We start from the raw sequence: 25,174 nt of genomic DNA, 5'->3' as shown, positions 1-25,174 counted from the left end.
TTCAGGGTCTCGCATGTGGGTGCAGGGGCCCAAGGACCTGGGCCATCTTCTACTGCTCTCCCAGCCCATAGCAGAGAGCTAGATCAGAAGAGGAATGCCTGGGACTGGAACCAGCACCCATATGGTGAGGGAAGTCTTGCAGCTGCAAGTTCACCTCCCCCACACAGGGGAGCACAGCTGGGGCTGGCCGGAAGCTGGCCAGGAAGCAGCAGTGGGACAGGACTCTAGGCGTTCTGACCTGTGATGCCCACATCCTAAGCAGCAGTGGAACCCGCTGTGCCCCAGCACCTGCCCCGCACGTGAGTTCTTGCTGTGGCAGGACTGGGCTGGTAGAGGGAAGCTTGTGCTAAGGCGAGTTCCGCTTCCTTGGCTTGCTCTGCTCTCGTCCACCTGCACACGCTTGCCTTCTGCTGTCCACTGTGGCCAGGAGCAGCAAGAGGGCCTGGTGGGGAGCGCTGATGTGCTTGGGGCTCCCCAGGGTGCAGCCCAGCAGGAGCTGGGAGCCCAGTAGGAGCGACAGCCAGGCTCAGCCCCAGTGCACACTCACCCCTGCGCGCTCGGGCTCGCCCTCCCGTCTTCAGTTCTCCATGGTTTCCCTCCCTTGTGGAGGGACAGGAGCTCCAGGAACATGAGGGCTGTCAGAGGAGCTGAGGGCGTGGCCTGCTTCTCCGAAGTCTCTAAACAAGGACACGTTCACATGGGTAGGAGAGGACTTCAATAAGTTCATGGATATTAGCATTTAAAGTGCACGGGCCAGGGTGGTGCTAACTTGCAATGATGGCATCCCATAGTGGAGAGCTGGTTCGAGTCCCAGCTGCTCAGCTTCGGCTCCAGCTCTCTGCCAACAGGCCTGGGAAAGCAGTGGAAGACGGCCCCAATATGTAGGCCGCTGCTCCCGTATGGGAGTCACAGTTGGAATTCTGGTTCCTGACCTTCGCTTGGCATAGAACTGGACCTCAAGGACTTCTGGGGAATCAACCAGTAGATGAAGGATTTGTCTCTCTTTCACTGTCACTCTACATTTTGAATACATAAATAATTCCATTTTTTAAAGATTTATTTATTTATTTGAAAGTCAGAGTTACACAGAGAGAGGAGAGGCAGAGACAGAGAGAGAGGTCTTCCATCTGCTCGTTCACTCCCCAGACGGCCACAACCGCCAGAGCTGTGCCGATCCAAAGCCAGGAGCCAGGAGTTTCTTCTGTGCCTGCAGGGTCCTGAGCGGGTCTCTGCCTGAGGATGGGGGCTGTGGAACCACCCATCTCCCCAGGAACACGGGGAAGCTTGCTGCCGCTGGGCACCGGGGTCACAAACTGGAGCAAACTCCTTTCCATGGAACAATTTAATACAGGCTCAGCACCACCTGAGGGTGGCGGTGGGGGAGGGGGCGGGGAGGAGAGTACAGTGGCTCCTGGCATGGCTGTTGTCTTCCAGTGTCAGGGTGTCCTGGCCCCAGGAAGAGCCTGGGCGGTGGGGGCTCAACCAAGTGCATAGGATGCCGTGAAGACACACGGAAGGCTGCTGCCCAGCCTGGGCAGGACAGATGCTGGACTCGGCCTCTCTTCTAGGAGGCACCCATCATCCAGGTGCCCCACAGAATAAGAGGTAAGGAGGCCTCTGGCCAGGGAGGGCACACGGGGCTGGTCTCCCAGCCCAGGGCTGGCTCTGGCCGGCTCCAGCCCGTGACTGTCCCCAGAGTGCGTGAGGCTGCCATGCCAGTAGGGGGAAGTCTTCAGCCGTGGCCCCCAGGCGGGGACAGCCTGCATGGGCCCTGGTTCCGGGGGCTCCGAGGCCCGTGGAGGAGCCCACATCCACAGGCCCTCCCGGCTGCCAGCGTCGGAGGAGTCGTCCTCCCTGTGCTCTGGCCCGCTCAGGTTAGGGAGACTGGCGCACTGGCACAGGCCTCCGCACCTCGAGCACTTTGGAGACTCCATGGGGCTGGCAGAACCTGGAGACTCTGTGGTCCCCACAGGGGAGCCCAGGCCGAGGGGCTCTGGGCTGCCTTCCCAGCTCTCCTCCTCCTCCATGCCTTCCCTCTTGGTGATGCGGAGGCCAAAGCTTCCTGGAGGACGGATCATCACTGCACGGGTAGCGGGACCCCTGGTCTGCTCCCACACTGCCACTGTGTCCTGAATGGTGATTTTGGCCTTCGGAGCAGTGGGGGCAGGAACGTGCATCTGGGAGACGCGTGCCTGCCCCAGGGGCCTGCTGCACCGTTTTATAGCCTTGGCTGCAAGAAGAGACACGGTTTGTTTACCACAGCCCCGGTCTGGCCTGCTCGGTGCTTGCCCCGACAAAACCCTGGGGTCCCCATCACCACGTGTGATGCTGAGGACTCTTCCAGGCTGCTGGCCCCAGACGGGAGGGTGTGTGCAGCCCGGGCCAGGGGAGCCCTGGGACACCACCGGCTCCTCCTGCACAGCCCCACAGGGTGGATGGCCCTGAACTCCCCACCTCACTCTCATCTCTGGGGACTGAGGCACCAACTCAGGACTCCGTCACCTACCCCACCTGACCTGCTGCGCCCTAACAGTGCATTGGCTGATTTCCCGCATCTGAGTCCCTCCTACATGGCTGGAAAGGAACTGAGCCTAAGATGATGGGGGTGAGAGCTGGGGTTGTGGGGCAGACATGGAGATCGGATTAGGCCCTTGGGAACAGGGAATGCAGTTTCTAAAGAGGTGGCAGGGGTGCCCTGTGTCCTCTGCCCCTGGACCACTGTCTCTTTCCTGGTGAGACTGGGCTGTCACTGCTACTGTCCCATGAGCACCCAAGGAGGCAGCATCTGGAGGCGCAGTGGGGTCTTCCCAGTGCCTGGACAGCCTGCACCTGGACCCCCACTTAGAGCCTCTAGAGCTGGGACAAGCCCATCTCTGCTCTGCATGGGGACCCAGGCGCTCAGGTCCTTGATGGCAGCAGCAGCAGGGGAGGAGCACAGGGACCCCTCCCCACCAGAGCCCAGAGGCCAGTGATGCTCCGGGTCCCGCTGACTTCTGTTGGCCCGAGGCTAGAGCTGCAGAGCCCACACTCAGTTGCCCTTGAGTTCTGCCGCGGGGGCCCCCAGCGCCTGCCTCTGTGCCCACCCCTGCTCACAGGAGTGTACTCGGCCCCCACAACTGGGCTCAGGGCACCTGGGCCTTCCAGGAGTTCTCAGATGGCTGAAGGGGATTCTCTGCCGGACTGTTTCCCCCTCATTGCACAGGGTCTCCCACAGCCCCACCTCCCTCTAGCCCTGCCCACATCCAGGTGGGAACCCACCCACCTGTCCTAGGAGGGTCCTGTGTGCAGACAGTTGTGGTCATTGGGCCAGTATGTCTTGGGTATCAAGCCAAGCACTGGAGGGACTGCTCAGGGGCCAATAGACAGTGGGATGACCCTAGCCACTTCTCCTTGTGGTCTGTGGGGGCCTGGGATTGGGGATGCAACAGGGGGATTCTCAGTGCCCTCCTGAAGGGAACCCAGGCCTCCCAAACCCCCTCATCCCTCCCTCAAGTCCTGCTCACGAGGGACAGGCAGGGGGACCCCCAGCTCCTCCGTCCCCAGCAATCGGGCCTCTGTGGGCCCTGAGGACTCACTGCGATGGATCTTGAGGGCCGTGTATGCCATGGCTGGGAGCACGTGCTCGCCCTCCAGGATGTAGATGTCCCGCATCCTCAGAGCCAGGGGGAACAGCACCTGGGGACAGAGGCATTGGAGGACCCGCCGTCAGGGCCTCAGCAGGGCCCACAGGGGTGGGTGTGCAGTGTCACTACAGGGGACAGGGGGAGACTCCAGGAGCAGTGACCCAGGATATTGAGGATCTCTGTCTCTCTGCCTTTCAAAGAAATAGCAAGATCAATAGGGGCCTGTGCTCTGTACAGTAGGCTAAGCCTCCACCTGCCACACCGGCATCCTGTATGGGGCCAGTTTGCATCCCAGCTGCTCCTCTTCCAAGCCAGCTCTCTGCTTATGGCCTTGGGAAGCAGTGGGAGATAGCCCAGGTGCTTGGGCCCCTGCACCCCTGTGAGAGAGCTGGAAGAAGCTCCTGGCTTCTGACTTCTGATCAGCTCAGCTCCTGCCACTGCAGCCATTTGGGGAGTGAACCAGCAGATGAAGACCTTTCTCTATGTCTTTCTCTGTCTATAACTCTACCTCTCAAATAAATAAAATATTTTTATTGAAGGACGGGGTGGAGCCAAGATGGTGGAATAGTGAGGGCACGCACCGATAGTCCAGGAAAATTTAGTTTAATAAAAGTGGAGTTATGGTAGCCTCAGAAAAAGGATCAGGAAAAAACTGCAGAGGAAACTCTTCCGGATCGAGTGGCTGTGACTCGGAGGACCTACTGGGAGAACAAGGTCGCCCACCGTGCGGAAGCCGAGCTGCAGGAGCTGCATGGTCTGTGCGCCAGTGCAGGAAGGGGAGTGGATGTCACACAGACACCAGCAGGGAGAGCAGGGATGCCCAGGGCTCTGAGTCCACACATCGGTGCTGGAAGGGGAGGTGAGCTCAGTAACCTGAGACATTGGCGGGGAAATAGCGGTCAGAATCTAGAGGGGAGCGGGAAAGTTCACCAGACTGACTACAGGAGAGAAGGAAAAAAGGTGGGGGGGTACTGGTACAGAGGAGTTTCTCTCTCTGCCAACCTTGCAAAGGCAAGCAAGAGACAAAGAGCAGGCCTTCACTCTGGATTTAGATAACAACTAGGGAGAGCTAAGGAACTGAGTCACTACAATTCAGTAGCCTAGGCAACCCAGTGGGAGTCCAGAGGAGAAACAGAGCCTGCACAGACTCTTTGGGTAGAAGCCAGAGATCGGAAGCTAAATACCATCAATTCTGCACAGCAGTGCGGTGCGGTATTACTTACCTCCTAAATAAATAAATAAATAAAAAGGAGAGATTTACCACGCATAACCTGAGGGTGTCACCTTTGCACACCCGTAACCCAGAAGAACCAAGCAGAGCTCTCAGGCCACACCCATCTCAAGCCTCCAAGGCTCCTCCAACAGCAGGCAGTCCACTTAACACAGACATAGTATAAAAAAAAAAAAAAAGCACAGTGACGAAAGAAGAATTAACTATGCCAAGCAACAAACACAGAAATCGAGGGAACAAGATCAACGATGACACTATGATGCCTCCAAATAAACAAAACACCCCAAGCCAAGATTATGAAGATGATGAGATAGAAGAAATGCAAGATATGGATTTCAAAAAATTTATGATAAGAACATTTAGAAGTTTTCACAACACAACATATCAAAACTTATGGGATACAGCAAAAGCAGTATTGAGAGGCAAGTTAATAGCAATAGGTGCCTATATCAAGAAATTGGAAAGGTACCAAATAAATGAGCTTTCAGCGTGTCAAGGACCTAGAAAAACTGCAGCCAAACCACACCCAAATCTAGTAGGAGAAGAGAAATAATTAAAAGCAGAGAAGAAATTAACAGGATTGAATCCAAAAAAAAAAACATTACAAAAAATCAGCCAAGCGAGAAGGTGGTTTTTTGAAAAAATAAACAAAATGGACACCCCATTGGCCCAACTAACTAAAAAAAGAAAAGACCCAAATCAATAAAATCAGAGATGAAAAAGGAAATGTAACAACAGACACCATAAAAAAGAAATAAAAAGAATCATCAGAAATTACTACAAGGACTTGTATGCCAGCAAACAGGAAAATCTATCAGAAATGGATAGATTCCTGGACACATTCAATCTACCAAAAGTGAACCATGAAGACATAGAAAACCTAAATAGACCCATAACTGAAACAGAAATCGAAACAGTAATAAAGGCCCTCCCAACAAAGAAAAGCCCAGGACCAGATGGATTCACTGCTGAATTCTACCAGACATTTAAAGAAGAACTAATCCCATTTCTTCTCAAACTATTCAAACAATTGAAAAAGATGGAATCCTCCCAAATTCTTTCTATGAAGCCAGCATCACCTTAATCCCTAAGCCAGAGAAAGATGCAGCACTAAAAGAAAATTATAGACCAATATCCCTGATGAACATAGACGCAAAAATCCTCAATAAATTTCGCACCAATAGAATACAACAACACATCAGAAAAATCATCCACCCAGACCAAGTGGGATTTATCTCTGGTATGCAGGGATGGTTCAACATTCGCAAATCAACCAATGTGATTCACCACATTAACAGACTGCAAAAGAAAAACCATATGATTATCTCAATTGATGCAGAGAAAGCATTCGATAAAATTCAACACCCTTTCATGATGAAAACTCTAAGCAAATTGGGTATAGAAGGAACATTCCTCAATATAATCAAAGCAATGCACGAAAAACCCATGGCCAGCATCCTATTGAATGGGGACAAGTTGGAAGCATTTCCACTGAGATCTGGCACCAGGCAGGGATGACCACTCTCACCACTGCTATTTAACATAGTTCTGGAAGTTTTAGCCAGAGCCATCAGACAAGAAAAAGAAATTAAAGGAATACAAATTGAGAAGGAAGAAGTCAAACTATCCCTCTTTGCAGACAATATGATTCTTTACTTAGGGGATCCAAAGAACTCTACTAAGAGACTATTGGAACTCATAGAGGAGTTTGGCAAACTGGCAGGATATAAAATCAATGCACAAAAATCAATAGCCTTTGTATACACAAACAATGCCATGGCTGAGAAAGAACTGCTAAGATCAATCCCATTCACAATAGCTACAAAAACAATCAAATACCTTGGAATAAACTTAACCAAGGACGTTAAAGATCTCTACGATGAGAATTACAAAGTCTTAAAGAAATAGAAGAGGATACCAAAAAATGGAACAATCTTCCATGCTCATGGATTGCAAGAATCAACATCATCAAAATGTCCATTCTCCCAAAAGCAATTTATAGATTCAATGCAATTCCAATCAGGATACCAAAGACATTCTTCTCAGATCTAGAAAAAATGATGCTGAAATTCATATGGAGGCAAAAGAGACCTCGAATAGCTAAAGCAATCTTGTACAACAAAAACAAAGCTGGAGGCATCACAACACCAGATTTCAGGACATACTACAGGGCAGTTGTAATCAAAACAGCATGGTACTGGTACAGAAACAGATGGATAGACCAGTGGAACAGAATAGAAACACCAGAAATCAACCCAAACATCTACAGCCAACTTATATTTGATCAAGGATCTAAAACCAATTCCTGGAGCAAGGACAGTCTATTCACTAAATGGTGCTGGGAAAACTGGATTTCCACGTGCAGAAGCATGAAGCAAGACCCCTACCTTACACCTTACACAAAAATCCACTCAACATGGATTAAAGACCTAAATCTACGACCTGACACCATCAAGTTATTAGAGAACATTGGAGAAACCCTTCAAGATATTGGCACAAGCAAAGAGTTTCTGGAAAAGACCCGGGAGGCACAGGCAGTCAAAGCCAAAATCAACTACTGGGATTGCATCAAATTGAGAAGTTTCTGTACTGCAAAAGAAACAGTCAGGAGAGTGAAGAGACAACCGACAGAATGGGAAAAAGTATTTGCAAACTATGCAACAGATAAAGGGTTAATAACCAGAATCTACAAAGAGATCAAGAAACTCCACAACAACAAAACCAACAACCCACTTAAGAGATGGGCCAAGGACCTCAATAGACATTTTTCAAAAGAGGAAATCCAAATGGCCAACAGGCACATGAAAAAATGTTCAAGATCATTAGCACTCAGGGAAATGCAAATCAAAACCACAATGAGGTTTCACCTCACCCTGGTTAGAATGGCCCACATACAGAAATCTACCAACAACAGATGCTGGCGAGGATGTGGGGAAAAAGGGACACTAACCCACTGTTGGTGGGAATGCAAACTGGTCAAGCCACTATGGAAGTCAGTCTGGAGATTCCTCAGAAACCTGAAGATAACCCTACTGTTCGACCCAGCCATCCCACTCCTTGGAATTTACCCAGAGGAATTTAAATTGGCAAACACAAAAGCGGTCTGCACCCTAATGTTTATTGCAGCACAATTCACAATAGCCAAGACCTGGAACCAACCTAAATGCCCATCAACGGTAGACTGGATAAAGAAATTATGGGATATGTACTCTTTAGAATACTATACCGCAGTAAGAAACAATGAAATCCAGTCATTTGCAACAAAATGGAGGAATCTGGAACACATCATGCTGAGTGAAATAAGCCAGTCCCAAAGGGACAAATATCATATGTTCTCCCTGATCGGTGACAACTGACTGAACACCAAAAAGGAAACCTGTTGAAGTGAAATGGACACTATGAGAAATGGTGACTTGATCAGCATAGCCCCGACTGTTAACAACTTAATACATTATCCCCGTTAGTATTTTTTTTGTCTGTTCTACTTAATATGACTGGTTTAATTCTGTAATTAATACAGTTATTCTTAAGTGTGGAAATTTAACTGAAATGTGATCCCTGTTAAACATAAGAGTGGGAATAAGAGAGGGAAGAGATGTACAATTTGGGACATGCTCAAGCTGACTTGCCCCAAATGGTAGAGTTAGAAACATACCAGGGGACTCCAATTCAATCCCATCAAGGTGGCATGTACCAATGCCATCTCACCACTCCAAGTGATCAATTTCAGTTCACAATTGATCATAATGAAAGGACTAAGAGTCAAAGGAAGCACATAAACAAGTCTAGTACCTGCTAATACTAACCGGTAGAATAAATAAAGGGGAGAGTGATCCAACATGGGAAGCGAGATACACAGTAGACTCATAGAATGGCAGATGTCCTAAACAGCACTCTGGCCTCAGAATCAGCCCTAAAGGCATTCGGATCTGGCTGAAAAGCCCACGAGAGTATTTCAGGCATGGAAAGCCAAGACACTCTGGCAGAAAAAAAAAAAAAAAACTAAATGAAAGATCTCTGTGAGTGAGATCCCAGTGGAAAGAACAGGTCTTCAAAGAAGGAGGTACTTTTCTCTGAAGGGAGGAGAGAACCTCCACTTTGACTATGACCTTGTCTAAACAAGATAGGAGTTGGAGAACTCAAAAGGCTTCCATGGCCTTGGAAACTCATGACTGGAGCATAGGGAGATTACTGATGCCATAAACAGGAGTGTCAATTTGTAAAGTCAACAACAGGAGTCACTGTGCACTTACTCCTCATGTAGGATCTCTGTCCTTAATGTGCTGTACAGTGAGATTTAATGTTATAACGAGTACTCACACAGTATATTTCACTTTGTGTTTCTGTGGGGGTGCAAACTGTTGAAATCTTTACTTAATGTATACTAAACTGATCTTCTGTAAAAAAAAAAGAGAAATTAATTCCCAACTTGACTCTCACTGGGATGAAACATGACAATACGTCTGATCTGATTTCATCATCATTTAAAAATCATCTATTATTTTTCACTTTATGTTTCTGTGTGGGAGCAAACTGTTGAAATCTTTACTTAATATATGCTAAACTGATCTTCTGTAAATAAAGAGAATCGAAAATGAATCTTGATGTGAATGGAAGGGGAGAGGGAGTGGGAAAGGGGAGGGTTCTGGGTGGGAGGGACGTTATGGGGGGGAGCCATTGTAATCCATAAGCTGTACTTTGGAAATTTATATTCATTAAATAAAAGTTAAAAAAAATATTTTTTATTTTATTTATTTTTTTTGACAAGCAGAGTAGGACAGTGAGAGTGAGAGAGTGAGAGAGAGAGTGAGAGAGAGAGAGAGAGAGAGAGAGAAAGGTCTTCCTTTTTCCGTTGGTTCACCCCCCAAGGGGCTGCCACGGCCAGCACGTTGCAGCCGGCGCACTGTTCCGATCTGAAGCCAGGAGCCAGATGCCTCCTCCTGGTCTCCCATGCAGGTGCAGGGGCCAAGCACTCAGGTCATCCTCCACTGCACTCCCAGGCCACAGCAGAGAGCTGGCCTGGAAGAGGAGCAACTGGGACAGAATCCGGCGCCCTGACTGGGACTAGAACCCGGGGTGCCACAGCTGCAGGCAGAGGATTAGCCTAGTGAGCCACGGGGCTGGCCAAGAAAATCTTTTTCAAAAAAGATAAATAAAGGACCAGTGCTGTGGTTCAACGTCTTAGGGCCTAGGCCTGTGGTGCCAGCATCCTGCATCCCATGTGGGTGCTAGTTCGGATCTTGTCTGCTCCACTTCCAATCCAGCTCTATGCAACGACCTGGGAAGGCACCAGAGGATGGCCCGGGTGCTTGGGCCCCTGTGCCCATGTGGGAGGCCCAGGGAAGGTTCCTGGCTCCTGGCTTCAGGTCAACTCAACTCTGGCCATTGCAGCTGGTTGGACAGGGAAGCAGTAGATGAAAGACTTCTCTCTCTCTCTGGCTCTCCTTCTCTCTCTGACTTTCAAATAGATAAATAAATCTTTTTTAAAAAGATAATTAAAGTTTTAAAACTGTAGAAGGAATGATGGAAAAAGTGAACCTCACCGTAGCAAATTCAGAATGCCTGCTAGGGCCTGGCACTGTGGTGTTGCAGGTAAAGCTGCTGCCTGCAGTGCTGGCATGGCATACGGGTGCCAGTTCTAGTCCCAGCTGCCCCACTTCCGATCCAGCTCTCTGCTATGGCCTGGGAAAGCAGAAAATGGCCCAAGTCCCTGGGCTCCTGCACCTGTGTGTGAAACCCAGAGGAAGCTCCTGGCTCCTGGCTTTGGATCGGCGTAGCTCCAGCCGTCACAGTCAGTTGGGGGGTGAACCAGTGGATGGCAGACCTCTCTCTCTCTCTCTCTGCCAACACGCACAACCTCAGTCTGATCATGAGAACATCAGGCCAAGTCAAACTGAACGTTCCTCTGCAGCATAACTGACCAGGACTCTTCAGAAGCGTCCAGGCCATGAAGGAAGACTGAAGAACTGTCCCAGACTCTGGGAGACTAACCAGACAGGACACTGGAGGCAAGCTGGAGGCCTGGCTCAGACGCTGGACCAGAAAAAGGAAACCAGTGGGAACACTGCAACACTCCGGTGAGGGCCAAGGACACTTTAGTTAGTACACTAACCTTGCTTTGTAAACCACACACAGGGCTCTTTCTGCATGACCAATCAAGCACACGATGCACACAACAGAGCACAGCTCTGGCCCTGCTCTGGGTGGGGATAAAGACCCCAGCTGCTTCCTGTGACACACCTCTCTCCACACTGCTGCTTGCACCAACACAAACTCACATCCCAGGGCCCCAGTGAGGTGACCTGTGCTCACCACCTGGCACTGTCTGCTGCAACATCAGTTACCTGTGACAAATCAAAACACAAGCTCCCTGGGGCAGCGATTCTGGGATCACTGCATCTCCACAGGCTGGCACAGAGAGGGATCAGTACATGTCGGCTAAGCCAACAATGTAGGGGCAGCTATGGGGAAGTGGCTGCTATGGTCCTCACTCTGCCCACTAGAGCACCCATTCGCCACCTCCCACTTGATCTCTATCGACTTAACCTTTCTACATCTCGCCTATGCTTTGGAAAGAAAATCATAGGAAATGGTATAGGCAGTAGAAAATCAGGAGAAACCAGTATTTAGAAGGAATAAAAATAAAATAAAAAGTCAAGATCAGAATAATATATTTTACATTTCTCTTGTTTGGATCTATCACATATGCTACCACCATACTTCAAGAGTTATTTTAGTTTTTTAAATGTTTATTCATTTTTATTTATTTGAAAGGCAGAGCATCAGAGAGGGCAAGAGAGAGAGAGAAATCTTCTATCTACTGGTTCACTCTCCAAATGTCTCCAACAACTGGGCCTGGACCATGCCGAAACCAGGAGCCAGGAACTCCACTCAGGTCTCCCTCACAGGTGGCAGGTATTCAGGATTCGATCCACCATTTGCTGTCTCCTAGGGCATTAGCAGGAAGCTGTCCTGGAAGTGGGCAGCCAGGACTTACATCAGGTACTCCAGTATGGAACCAAAGGTGCCCCAAGCAGTGGCTTACTCGGCTGTATCACAAGATCCATTCCTTCCAAGAGTTGTTTTAAAGATCAAATGGGGGGGGGGGGGAGGCGTGCTGTTGTGCAGTGGGTTAAAGCCCAGCCTACAGTGCTGGCATCCCATATGGGCAGTGGTTCATGTCCTGGCTGCTCCTCTTCTGATCCAGTTCTATGCTATGGCCTGGGAAAGCAGTAGAGGATGGCCCAAGTCCTTGGGTCTCTGCACCTGCGTGGAAGACCTGGAAGAAACTCTTGGCTCCTGGCTTTGGATCAGCTCAGCTCTGGCCACTGCGGATTTTTGGTGAGAGAACCAATGGAAGGAATGGATTCGCTCTCTCGCTGACTCTACTTCTAACTCTTACAAAACAAACAAACAAACAAACAAACAAAAAAAAACGAGGAAGTATATAGAGAACATTTACCCCACAGCCTAGACATAATCAATGTTCAAAAGTAGTAGTTATTTTTATTTTTACTAAGAAAGGTAGTATCTACACTACATCTAGATAATTACAGGGGCAGGTGTTACGGGGTCCCAGGTGGAGCCACCATCTGTGAAGCCACCATCCCATTATGGGCACCGGTTCATTTCCAGGCCGCTCTACTTCCAATCCAGCTCCCTGTTGATGGCCTAGGAAAAGCAGCAGAATGTAGCCCAAGTGCTTGGGCCACTGCTACCAACATGGGAGACCCAGATGGAGCTCCCAGATTCCACCGGGCCCAGAACCAACCATTGTGGCCATCTGGGGAGTAAGCCAGTAGATAGAAGATATTTCTCTCTCTCTCTCTCTCTCTCTCTCTAACTCTGACTTTCGAATAAAAAAAATTACAAGGATAAAGTACAATATAGCAGTTCTAAAACTATTCACATAAAAAATACTTAATGAGCTTTTCTTTTTTAACAAATATTAGATTTCTAATAAGTCAAATAACTAAAGAGAAATATCAATCTAAAATAACAGGTAAATCAGTCTCTCTCCACACACACACAATAAACACTAAAGAGATACCCAACTTTGCAAGTGAAAAAATGCAAGTTAAAACAAGAGATCATGTTCACCCAGCAAACAAGCAGAAATTAAAAAGCCTATTAACAGGGCCGGTGCTGTGGTGCAGCAGGTAAAGCCACTGCCTGCAGTGCTGGCATCACATATGTGTGTCAGTTCAAGTCCTGGCTGCTACTACTTTTTATAAGTTGCTTTTTTAAGTCAAAAGGCACAGAGCTCAGGCCCGGGAGGGGGTGCCAGAGAATACTACTCACAGCCAGTTTGACCAGCACCAACTCACAGGCTGCCTCCTGCAGAACCCAGATCTTCAAAACCTGCTTACGGGTAACTGATGGCACATAAATAAATAATAAAGATACAATAAATAAAGTGCATTCAGATACATACCTGTCCTTCTTCCAACACTGATGGTTTTATTTCTGTATCTTTTTTTTTGTTTTTGTTTTTTTTTTTTTTTTTTTTTTTTTTTGACAGGCAGAGTGGACAGTGAGAGAGAGAGACAGAGAGAGAAAGGTCTTCCTTTTGCCGTTGGTTCACCCTCCAATGGCTGCCGCGGCCGGCGCGCTGCGGCTGGCGCACCGCGCTGATCCGATGGCAGGAGCCAGGAGCCAGGTGCTTTTCCTGGTCTCCCATGGGGTACAGGGCCCAAGCACCTGGGCCATCCTCCACTGCACTCCCTGGCCACAGCAGAGAGCTGGCCTGGAAGAGGGGCAACCGGGACAGAATCCGGCGCCCCGACCGGGACTAGAACCCGGTGTGCCGGCGAGCTAGGCGGAGGATTAGCCTAGTGAGCCGCGGCGCCGGCCCTATTTCTGTATCTTTACACATGCTGTTATAGAAGCCATTCATGGCGCTATTTAGTTTTTGATAGTCGACTTCATGATCCAAAAAGGGACTACATCCTTTTACAATAACCCAGAAGCAATCTGGGTCTTCAACCTGCAGAATTTTTAAAAGATTATAAAATCATGCATGATTTCTTTTAAAACCAAATAAACCTCAGAACCATGTAACTTTCTAATTTAAGTGATCTATCATTTTTGACAACTACCTTTATCTTAAATGGTCATACCAAAGAGCCAAAGATAAAATTTAAAACATGTAATCAATAATATGTAATTCTCAATTATGTAGTACAACTCATAAAGCAATCAGTTCTATTTGGTCTCCTGTAGCTTAAAAATATAAATATTAAAAATATTCTTATTATTAAAATACCTATTAAAACATCCATATATATAAAAGGTTCAGAACATTTTTAGTATTCTTTTTGTGTAAGAAAAATAAGTATGAATATATATACAGCCTGCTCATATTTTTTAAATGACAGCAGATGAACCAAAACAAATACAGATTACCTCCTACAGGAGAAAAGAATGGAGTAGAAAGAATAAGGATGAAACTTCGACTGAATTCTCTGAATGGGTCTTATCTACTCTTGTTATTAGAAACCAAGATTTTTATTGTTAGGGAAAAGAATTATAAAATGGAAAATTAAATTTTTAAAAAGATTTTATTTATTTGAGAGGTAGAGTTGCAGAGAGAGGGAGAGACAGAGACAAAGGTCTTTCATCCGCTAGTTCACTCCCCAAATGCCCACAATGGCCAGAGCTGGGCAGATCCGAGACCAGGAGCCAGGAGCTTCTTCTGGGTCTCCCATGCAGGTGCAGGGGCCCAAATACTTGGACCATCTTTTACTGCTTTTCCAGGCCATACAATAGAGCTGGATAGAAGAGGAGTAGCTAAGACATGAACTGGCTCCCATAAGGGATGCCCGCACCACAGGCAAAGGCTTAGCCTATTATGCCACAGCACCAGCCCCCCAAAATTAAGTTTGATTGACAACATCACTAAGAACTCATGATTTGGGGCAGACGCTGTGGTGCAGTGGGTTAAAGCCCTGGCCTGAAGCACCAGCATTCCATATGGGTGCCGGTTCGAGTCCCAGCTGCTCCACTTCTGATCCAGCTCTCGGCTGTGGCCTGGGAAAGCAGTAGAAGATAGCCCAAGTCCTTGGGCCCCTGCATCCATGTGGGAGACCTGGAGGAAGCTTTTGGGTTCGGATTGGCACAGCTCCGGCCGTTGTAGCCATCTGGGGAATGAACCAGCAGATGGAAGAACACTCTTTCTGTCTTTACCTCTCTCTGTAACTCTTTCAAATAAATAAAATTAAATTTTAAAAAAGAACTCATGATTTTTTTTTTTTTTTGGACAGGCAGAGTTAGACAGTGAGAGACAGAGAGAGAGAAAGGTCTTCCTTCTGTTGGCTCACCTCCCACATGGCCGCTACAGCCAGCATGCTGCGCCGATCTGAAGCCAGGAGCCAGGTGCTTCCTCCTGGTCTCCCATGCAGGTTTTGGGCCCAAGGACATAGGCCATCCTCCACTGCCTTCCCGGGCCACAGCAGAGAGCTAGACTGGAAGAGGAGCAACTGGGACAGAATCCAGCGCCCCAACTGGGACTAGAACCTGGGGTGCCGGCGCCACAGGCGGAGGATTAGCTAAGTGAACCACGGCGCCGGCCAGAACGCACGAGTTTTCAGAGGTTTTTCCTAACTCTGTCTACTGAAAAGGTATGGAAGCAGAAACACCCAGAGATGTGGAGTCTAAGTTACCAGTGGCAGGAATAGAAGAGTTCATCTTAGTAATCGTATTATTTTTCTGAATGTTTGACTATTCTCATAATAAATAACTGGAAAATGAACAGCAGTCATTCTGGCAAGGGCAAAATAGTGTATAAGTTACACACACAGCACAATTATGAACCCTGAAAAAACACAAAATAAATGAAGAGCTAGCATAAGCAACAGACACTGGAGAGCTGACCCTCGAAAGAAGGAACTTCACTGGGCACTATCCCAGAACACCTCCCAGTTGTACAGAGTGGCAACAACGCAACACAAAGTCACACTGTGGCTCGAGGAATCAGAGCTGTCGGTGCCAGTGAGGATTAGGGGGAGAAATTCTGAAATAGAGCCATAGAGGGAGCCCTGATGTCTGCACATCAACACCCCTCCCACCCTTGCCAAGTCCTGAACGGCAATGGGGGAGACAGCAAGGAGTACTGAGTAAGTGAGCAGTGCAGGGCTCAGAGGAGCACGCAGTTACAGCTGCTGCCCCTAGAAACAGCACTCCGGGCATGTGGCTCCATTCAGTCCTTCGCACTCAGAGACAACCAGATTCCGGCTTCCAGCAGCACAAGGCCACAACCCTGGGATGACTGCAATTATTCATTAAAGTGCTCACTTGAGTGGTGAGCATGTGGCCTAACAGTCATGACACTCACTGAATCCCCCCGCCAGAGTGCTAAAGATTCAATATTCAGTTCCAGCTCCTGACTCCAGCTTCCTGCTAATGCAGAGCCTGGGAGGCGGCAGTGATGGCCCAACTGGGTTCCTGCTACCCATGCAGGAGACCTGGAATGGGTTCCCTACTGCCAGCTTTGGCTTCAGTCCAGTCCTGGCTATGGTAGGCGTTTGGGAAGTATATCGGTAGATAAGAGCTATTTCTCTCCCCCACCCCCTGTCACTCTTAAATAAAACTGATAAATAAATAAGCAAGCCTGCCTGCCTGCCTGCCTGCCTGAGAAAGCTCCACAATGCCAGAAGAACTGACTGTTCAGGCTATCATCTGAGGCAGGCCCCAACCTTCCGTTCTTAGAGGCTTCACTCAAAAAAGCTTACAAATCTGGAAGTGTGTCCCTGCTCAGTAGCCACTCCTATGAGGCCAGGGCCGCCATGCCAGTTTCTGCAAGAAGACAGCGTGCTAACTTCCATAACTTCCAGCTAGCACACACAGCTGGGATCACCGCATTTACCCTGAATGACCTCTTCTCACTCTTCCCTTGAGCTGTGCCAACCCCAGCCCTCCCTTTAAAACACCCAGGCACCTCCGCACCACTGGTGATGGAGCTCAGCTCTCCTCAGGAGGTACTGAATAAAATCTGTTTTCACTGCTTTAACTAGTCTCTGGCCTCCAAACAAAAAACAAACAAACAAACAAACAAACAAAAAAGCCTGGACACTCACCCCAAGGAAAGAGTGGAGCCCGCCAAGCAGAGGGCGGGAAGCAGCTCAGGGTTCAGTGCCGGAGCAGAGCCCTCCCTGCAGAACAAGAGCGTGTGCTCTCACGGCAACAGCCAAGCAGGGTGCAGGAACCGAGCCTCCCCAAGTGTGGCAGAGGCCTCTGTCTTTTACTTAAACTTGTTTCTAGCTGACACCATTGAAGTTGTGCTAGAGGCTTTCCCAAGGTCCAAAGAAGAAAGAGAAATCTGTCCTGGGAATGAAATGTGGCTGTCATCTGCTTACCTATGAAGGCTTCAACTGTTATCCCTATTGGCTTCTATGCAACCATTACAGGTTCTGCAATGATGCTAACCCTTGCCAGACAGCAGGTGACGAAATGAAAAATGGCCATTTAACAGATCTCAGGTTGATAAAACTGATTTCCAGTTTTATAAAAAACAAAATTCCATATAAATGTAATTCTGACATTAATTCAGACAAAGTATGATACAATGCCAGTATCTTCAGTCATCTGTAAAGGGCTCATCGCCCCTTCCGCATTCCTTCTGCCCTCAGCCCACCCCCTCCCCATTTCCTCCCTTCCTTCTGACAACCAGTGCAACCTCCTCTGGTTGGGGAACCAGGTGCAACCTCCCCCAGACTTCTTGCAAAACAACTAATTAAATAGATGAGCTGCACACGGCAGCTTTCTAATTAGATTTGAGGAAAGTTCCCAAGGCTTCCCAGAGCCCCCAGTTCCACTTTCCACCAGCTGCAAAGTCTTCTCCCTCCCCCACAGCGACAGTGGCAAACTCCCTCCTTAACCAGGTAAAACCCCAGCCCCAAGTGCACTCCAGACCAGACTTTTCTAGAACAGGATGCTTTTCCCTCTTTGCCTTAATGAAGTGACCTGTCTCCGTTGATGTCAGTTCTCTCATCCCGGGGCGGCAGGGGGGGGTGGGGTACAAAAGGCCAGAACCCCAGCTACTCCAACCCTAACAATCTGTGTAGTTGCTAAATGTAAATTGGGTAAAGGTAAATGAGATACATGTGTCTACATGTAAACTTAGGTACTCTTAACACCTTACAGTCTATGAAAAACTCTGGATTTGTTGACAAATAGGTTTTCATAAGGTGTCTATAAGTAAACATAATTCAAGACTGCTCAGAAGTAACTAAGGTTGAAATTCGGGATATGCTTTTAAATTGCTATTTTCAATGTAAATCAAGAAAATCAACAGATGGAAAAAAGGTTGCCAAGTCAAAACTGTGCTTCTTAGTGAAATAATAAAGAAAGGACATAGATTGTAAATTGGAATGGAAAAGATAAAACGGTTTAGGTAAGCTGCAAAAGGTGTGTGGAAGCCTTACATGGTTATAAAATTTTTTTTTTAGCTTCAAAAGTTATCAATCTGTTTTTTTTTTTTTTTTGACGTAAGGTTAAAATCTGATCCTCTGTAAAAGCAATGAGATTGATGAAATACATGTGTTAATAGATATTTGGGAAAATAGTCTTTTTGTATCCTACTGAGATAATCCTTGTCTCATTAAGTTCTACTTGTTTTAAAAACAGCTGAGTTCTAAAAGTTTCAAAGTTCTTTTTTTTTATTTTTGACAGGCAGAGTGGACAGTGAGAGAGAGAGACAGAGAGAGAAAGGTCTTCCTTTGCCGTTGGTTCACCCTCCAATGGCCGCCGCTGCAGCCGGCGCACCGCGCTGATCCGATGGCAGGAGCCAGGAGCCAGGTGCTTTTCCTGGTCTCCCATGGGGTGCAGGGCCCAAGCACCTGGGCCATCCTCCACTGCACTCCCTGGCCACAGCAGAGAGCTGGCCTGGAAGAGGGGCAACCGGGACAGAATCCGGCGCCCCAACCGGGACTAGAACCCGGTGTGCCGGCGCCGCAAGGTGGAAGATTAGCCTATTGAGCCACGGCGCCGGCTAAGTTTCAAAGTTTTAAAAGTCTGTTTAAATATGGACTTGTTTTACATGTCAAGCATAGAAAGCTAAGACACTGTGGCAAAAAATGTTCTACGTGAAGGATCTCCGTGAGGCCCCAGTGGAAAGCAGCAGCCATCAAAAGAGGATGTACTTTTCTCTAAAGGGAGGAGAGAACTTCCACTTTGCTTCTGGCCTTGTCCAAATACTGAGAGTTGTGGACTCAAAAGGCTTCCTTAACCTATGCAGCTCATGTCAAGAGCCTCGGGTGGTTACTGACGTCATAGATAAAAAAAATTAACACTCTTAAGATTTCTTTATTTGAAAGTCAGAGTTAGAGAGAGAGGTCTTCCATCTGCTGGTTCACTCTCCAATTGGCCGCAATGGCCGGAGCTGTGCCAATCTGAAGCCAGGAGCCGGCGCCCACGTGAGATGTCCGCGCTTCAGGCCAGGGCGTTAACCTGTTGCACCAGAGCCAGCCCCATTAATTGTTTTTTTTTTTTTGTCTTTTCTTTTCTTTTTTTTTCTTCCGACAGGCAGAGTGGACAGTGAGAGAGAGACAGAGAGAAAGGTCTTCCTTTTTGCCGTTGGTTCACCCTCCAATGGCCGCTGCAGCCGGCGCACCGGGCTGATCCGATGGCAGGAGCCAGATACTTATGTGCAGATTGTGTGTCTATATAAAAATTATTAAAAACGGCTAATTTAACACAAATTACCTTTCTGGTGCACCTGACTTAAATAAATATGATAAATAGGCTGTTCTCAATTTGTTGGTACAGAAAAACTAAAAAAAAAATTTTTTTTAAGTTATTGACATGTTTGCATTTGGGTCTGCTGGTCAAACAAGTTGCACTTGTGTTAGGTATTTGCAACCATAAAGGTATACTATTTATCTAAAAACAATATAGCCGGCGCCGCGGCTCACTAGGCTAATCCTCCGCCTAGCGGCGCCGGCACCCCGGGTTCTAGTCCCGGTCGGGGCGCCGGATTCTGTCCCGGTTGCCCCTCTTCCAGGCCAGCTCTCTGCTGTGGCCAGGGAGTGCAGTGGAGGATGGCCCAGGTGCTTGGGCCCTGCACCCCATGGGAGATCAGGAAAAGCACCTGGCTCCTGGCTCCGGCCATCGGATCAGCGCGGTGCCCCGGCCGTGGCGGCCATTTGTGGGGTGAACCAAGGAAGGAAGACCTTTCTGTCTGTCTGTCTCTCTCACTGTCTGTAACTCTGTCAAATAAATAAAACAGATTGAAAAGTCTGAGAGCCAGGCCTCCTTGCAAGGAGTCAGTGGCTTCGGGGGTGTGTGATGCTCTGGTCGGGTGAATCCACAGAACACAAACACCACCCATCCCCCTCCTTCGCGGCGCCCCTCCCCATCCCACACCCTGGCTCCGGTTTGTAAACTCCCTCCTCCAGCGCCTCCCCTCCGGCTTCCTCGGGAGCCCTCCCTGCACCTCAAGTCTCCAAGGTGGCGGCCCATGCCCGCCCGGGGACCAGGACACCCGCGTGAGGAGAGGGTGGGGGGGGTCCGGAAGCCGAGCCCCGAGGGCGGCGGGGGAAGGGCGGGAGCCAGGTCCAGGGTTCCCCGCGAGGGCCCTAACCTAGGGCGGACGTGGGCTGGGGTGTGCGGGGCTCCGACACACCTGCCAACGTGCTCGAGTCAGGAACGCACACCTAGTACGGGACAGCTCGCAGCAACCGCCCTCCGGGGTCGTCGGGAACAGCGCACGCGCCCCCTTCTGAAGCGACCCCCACCCGCACTCCAGCCTCCCCGCCTGCACCGACCCGGGCCCGACCGTCCGTGCGCGGGCCGCTCGCTCACCTGGAGCACCAGGACCTGGAGCATCTTCGCCGCGCCTCTGGCCCGCTCGCCCTGGACGACGCGCCCGGCGGCGGGCGTGGCGGGCGTGGCGAGCCGCGCGGCCCCTGCCGTCGCCCCGGGGGCGGCCCCTGCCGTCGCGCCAGACGCCTCAGGCCTCTGCGGGGGCCGCGCCCACCAGCTCGACGGGGACTCCAGCTTCCTGCCCTGGACGCGCCCGCCTGCAGGCCGGCCGCCACGCCCCCCAGTGCCGCGCCTCGTCTTCCCACCCGACGCCGCCGCCGCGGGCGCGCTCTGGGCTCCTGGTCGGCTCCACCCCGCGCCCCCGGCCTCTCGTAATGGCGCCCGCCCCCGCGCCGGCCTCGAGGCGTCCAGAAGCCACGTGGGCGCCCAACGGCCCGGACAACGGCCGGCCTTGCGCAGCGCCGCCGTGCGGCGGGGAGGGGCGTGGGGCCCCGCGGTGCTGGGCGCGCGGCTCGCTTCCTGGGCCGCCGGGCGCCCGGGGGCTTGGGGACCTGGGCTGGCCTCCCCGCCGGGAGCTCGCGGGGCCTGCTGGGCTGTCCACCCCCAGCGTCCAGCGGGCCGCGCTCCCCAGGTCTCTGTGCTGGGCTTGCTTGTCTTAGCGGAAGTGTGCACGACCCCGTCCTCTGAGTGGGCCGGGGTCTGCAGCTCCTGTGACTGAAGCAGCCACCAGAGTTCTCACTTGGAAGGCTCTGTCCCCGCACCCAGAAGAAGCTCCTGGCTTCTGATTGGCCCAGCTCTGGCCATCTGGGGAGTGAACCAGCTGATGGAAGACCTTTCTCTCTGTCTTTCCCTCTCTCTCTAACTAGCACTCAAATAAATAATATTTTTTTAAAAAATGAAAGAAACCTCGACACCCCCCCCCCCACAAATCCTGGGCCAGGAAGCTTTTACAGCTGAATTCCTTAATATTTCAATGGGGGGTGGGGGTGGGCACAAGGTTTCTTAAGCTCTATGTGGAAATGTGTTAATTGATTGGGGCAACCAACAAAATAGTAGAAGACCAGATTAGAGAGAGCATGGGAATTGTTAGGTTCTGTGCTTGGGGGAGCAAGATGTTCAGGTAAGCCTCTAGTTTTAAAAAATAAGCTCGACTCTCTCGGTAACTGACTTTCAAGTAAACCTTTAAAAAAAATAAAAATTCAAGGAAAAAAAAAAAGCTTGATTCTACAGGCCCCACAGGTGTGTGCTTGACGTCCCCCAGGAGGACCTTGGGAAAGGACAGGTGTGCGCCTGCGAGTCAGGCAGGAAGCTGCTGATGGGGAGCATGGTGTTCACCTGGTGCTGGGGGGGGGGGTGGCGAGGAAGCAGGCTACATACCTGGCAGGCCAGCACACCTGTCGACAGGTGAGACGTGGAAGGTCCCGAGCCTGAAAGGAGGTGGAGAACACGGGCAGGCGATGTGCCAGCGCGGTGGCTGGAGCCCCTGCGTGCGGTGTCCGTCTGCACTTGCATTCAGTTTCCTGCGATGTGCAGGAGAAGCAGCAGGGGAAGGCCCAGGTGCTGGGTTCCTGCCACCCACGTGGGAGATGCAGCTGTATTTCCTGCTTTCAGCCCGACTCGGCCCTGCTACTGAGGGCACTTGGGGAATGAACCAGTGGATGAAAGCTCTCTCTCTCTCTCTCCCTCCCTGCCTCCCTCCCTTCCTCCTTCCTGCTCTCTCTCTCTCTCTCATTTTGCATTTCAAATATATAAAATTTTTTTAATGAAGAATGCAAGGGACAACCTTTGTCTTTTTTTCTTTGATTAACTCATGCTGCAAAAGGTGATCCTGAAACATTGTCACAAACCTGCTTCCAGAAAGTGGAACTATTTGTACATCACAGTGGCCTTACCAAGCCCAGGGTCTTTGGCTCACTTGCAGATAGAAATTGACAAGGGGCCAATATGCAGCCCAGAAGGGTTTATGGGGCGCTCATGCTCCAACACAGGGACAGCACAGCAGGGTGAGCTTCCATCAACTTGCTGTCCTATGGGAGCCGAACAGGTGCTTTCATGGGGGTGGGAAGGCATGCCCGTTCCCCCAGTACACACGGCACTTCAATCTGGCTCAAACCCCTGGGCACAGGACAGCATTTGGCACCCAGCTAGGTGATCTGCACAGGCACCGCTGATTTGGCTTTCACTGTTTTTGCACACGACACACCACAGCAATGGTGCTTGATACCATCACCCCGGAAAGTTCACATGAGGCCATTTTGGGCATGCTTGAACGTTCAGGAGTCCCTACCAGGGCAGCAGGGGTCACTGCCGGTGAGGATCTGACACTCCTCGCTCCTGATTGGTTTGGAGCTAGAAATGGACACGTGTCCAGTTGTGAGGAGCTTGATATTTTTCTAAATGAGTCCTGTTTCTCTCCTGTTGCACTGGGATGGATACTCAAAATGAGGCTGCAGCCACCCAGTCTCTTAAGACTGCAGAGTTTCAGAATCTGTACCTGTAACCTGCTCCCCCCTCCCCCAACTCTGATGCTAATGGGCAGATTTTTTGTTTGTTTTTTAAAAGACCTTGCACCATTGTTTTGGACATTTGGTGCAGCAGTTAAGACACAGCTTGGTATGCTGGTAGCCCCTATCAGAGTGCCTGGATTTGAGGCCTGGCTCCACTTTGAATTCCAGCTTCCTGCTCGCCTAGACCCTGGGAGGGAGTAAGTGACAGCCCAAATATTTGGATCCCTGTCACCCACACAGGAGACCCAAATTGAGTTTGGGGCTCCTGGCTTCAGCCTGGCCCAGCCCTGGCTGTTGCAGACATTTGGGGAATGGATCAGTGGCCAGGAGATCTCTGTCTCTCTGCCTTTCAAATAAACAAATGTAAATAAAAATTCTAAAACTTTACAACATAAAAAGGTAGAAAGAGAACAAGGTTGTGGAAAAAAGGAAGACGTAGTATGGTGCTGCCATATCGTCCCCATTGGGTGTCTGGGCCACTTTGGAGCAGAGTAGCTGGGGTTCAGGCTCTGTGGTCTGTAGGAACCCCCAGAAGAGCCCAGGGAAGAGTTGGCCACGTTAAGTGGAAAAAGAAAGCAATGACTGATTACGATGACTTTGCATTTTGGGTCTGGATTTGCCACTCCTTTCCTGATGCGAAGACACCTAAACCTTAAGAAAAACATTGGGGGCAGGCCCTTGGTGCAGTGGTAAAGCCGCTGCAGCCAGGTCCTATATAAGAATACCTGAGTTCAGGCCGGCATCCTGGCTCACTAGGCTATTCCTCCGCCTTGCGGTGCCGGCACACTGGGTTCTAGTCCCTGTCGGGGCACCGGATTCTGTCCCGGTTGCCCCTCTGCCAGGCCAGCTCTCTGCTGTGGCCCGGGAGTGCAGTGGAGGATGGCCCAGGTGCTTGGGCCCTGCACCCCATGGGAGACCAGGACAATTACCTGGCTCCTGCCATCTGATCAGCGTGGTACGCCAGCCGCAGCAGTCACTGGAGGGTGAACCAACGGCAAAGGAAGATCTCACTCTCTCTCTCTCTCTCTCTCTCTCCACTCTGCCTGTCAAAAAAAAAATTTTACTCTGAGATTTTTATAATAAATTTAACCCATTTTTTGTGGTTGTGGTTGGTGTGTTCTAATTTCAGTCACTCTCTTCTAAGGTTTTGGCTTACGTTTCATGGCTACTTTCAGTGCTCTCCCTTTTGCATGAGGAGTTACACTCTTGTTTCTGACTGATTTGTAACATCACACGCTGTCTTTAATTCTACCAGCTACTCTTGCACTGAAAAGCACTTGAACAGATATTTCTCTATTATCTCAGGTATTTACTCTGTCCTCTCATGTTTTTTCCTATTCTTTCTAGCACTACCCCTATATGTGAGAATATAGTCTGGAATAATTGAACAAAAACCACGTTATTTTTATCTTTAAAAGGTTGTTTTTAACAAAACAGGTTAAATTTTAATTTTTAACATTTGCAATGTCTTGTTTAAAAAAGATTTATTTATTTATTTGAGAGTCGGAGTTACACAGAGAAGAAGCAGAGGCAGGGAGAGAGAGGTCTTCCATCTGCTGGTTCGCTCCCCAGTTGGCCGCAACAGCCAGAGCTGTGCCAATCTGAAGCCAGGAGCCAAGAGCTTCTTACCAGTCTCCTGTCGCTGCCCCTCTTTGTGGAGGAACGACACAGGACCCTGCGCTGTTCTTTTGTCTGCTCGGCCCTCCCCGGGTTTGCTGCTGGTTCTTCCCGGGTTGGCTACCGTCCCTTCCACCTCTGTGGAAGGGCAGTTCCCCCTGCCACCTTCCCCACTTCCGCGGGGGAGCGGCACACCGCCGGCCGGCTCTCTCAGGGGCTGCACAGGTGTTCCTTCAGATAGATGTTCCTGGTGCATGTTGTCTCTCTCCTCCTTTATAGTCCTTTTCCGCCAATCCCAACTCTGCTACCCACACGCCGAGTACGCTGCTCTCCTCCAATCAGGAGCAGGTCCTACAGTTTATTGGTTGAACTGGAGGCAGCTGCGTAGAAGCTGTTTCTCCCTTCTCAGCGCCATATTGTGGGAGAGCAGATGCATA

General features: G+C 49.8%; 1 protein-coding gene across 1 annotated transcript; it reads right to left on the bottom strand.

Annotated features, from left to right (window-relative positions):
• Nucleotides 1-920: 920 nt before the first annotated feature.
• LOC138843142 (uncharacterized) lies at nucleotides 921-24,283 on the bottom strand. Its single transcript, XM_089319081.1, has 5 exons — nucleotides 24,277-24,283; nucleotides 21,991-22,040; nucleotides 20,653-20,808; nucleotides 3,576-3,675; nucleotides 921-2,230 (listed from the first exon to the last, which is right to left on the bottom strand). The coding sequence occupies exons 1-5, from the start codon at nucleotides 24,281-24,283 to the stop codon at nucleotides 1,479-1,481; spliced, it is 1,065 nt and encodes a 354-aa protein (XP_089175207.1). The 3' UTR covers nucleotides 921-1,478.
• Between the last annotated feature and the right edge of the window lie 891 nt (nucleotides 24,284-25,174).

The sequence above is a fragment of the Oryctolagus cuniculus genome, chromosome 18 (genome assembly GCF_051225735.1).
Source record: "Oryctolagus cuniculus isolate XC-2025 breed Fujian yellow rabbit chromosome 18, ASM5122573v1, whole genome shotgun sequence".
NCBI lineage: Eukaryota > Metazoa > Chordata > Mammalia > Lagomorpha > Leporidae > Oryctolagus > Oryctolagus cuniculus.
This window is presented reverse-complemented; position numbering and strand designations above follow the sequence as displayed.

Bases quoted from the DNA above. Each gene is read 5' to 3' on its own strand.
- LOC138843142 (XM_089319081.1), bottom strand. The intron at 20,809-21,990 runs GTATGTAGCCTG...CGGCCCCCGCAG, and splicing joins CAGGTGTGCTGGCCTGCCAG to AGGCCTGAGGCGTCTGGCGC. The intron at 3,676-20,652 runs GTGAGCGAGCGG...CTCTGTCCCCAG, and splicing joins TCCAGGTCCTGGTGCTCCAG to GTGCTGTTCCCCCTGGCTCT.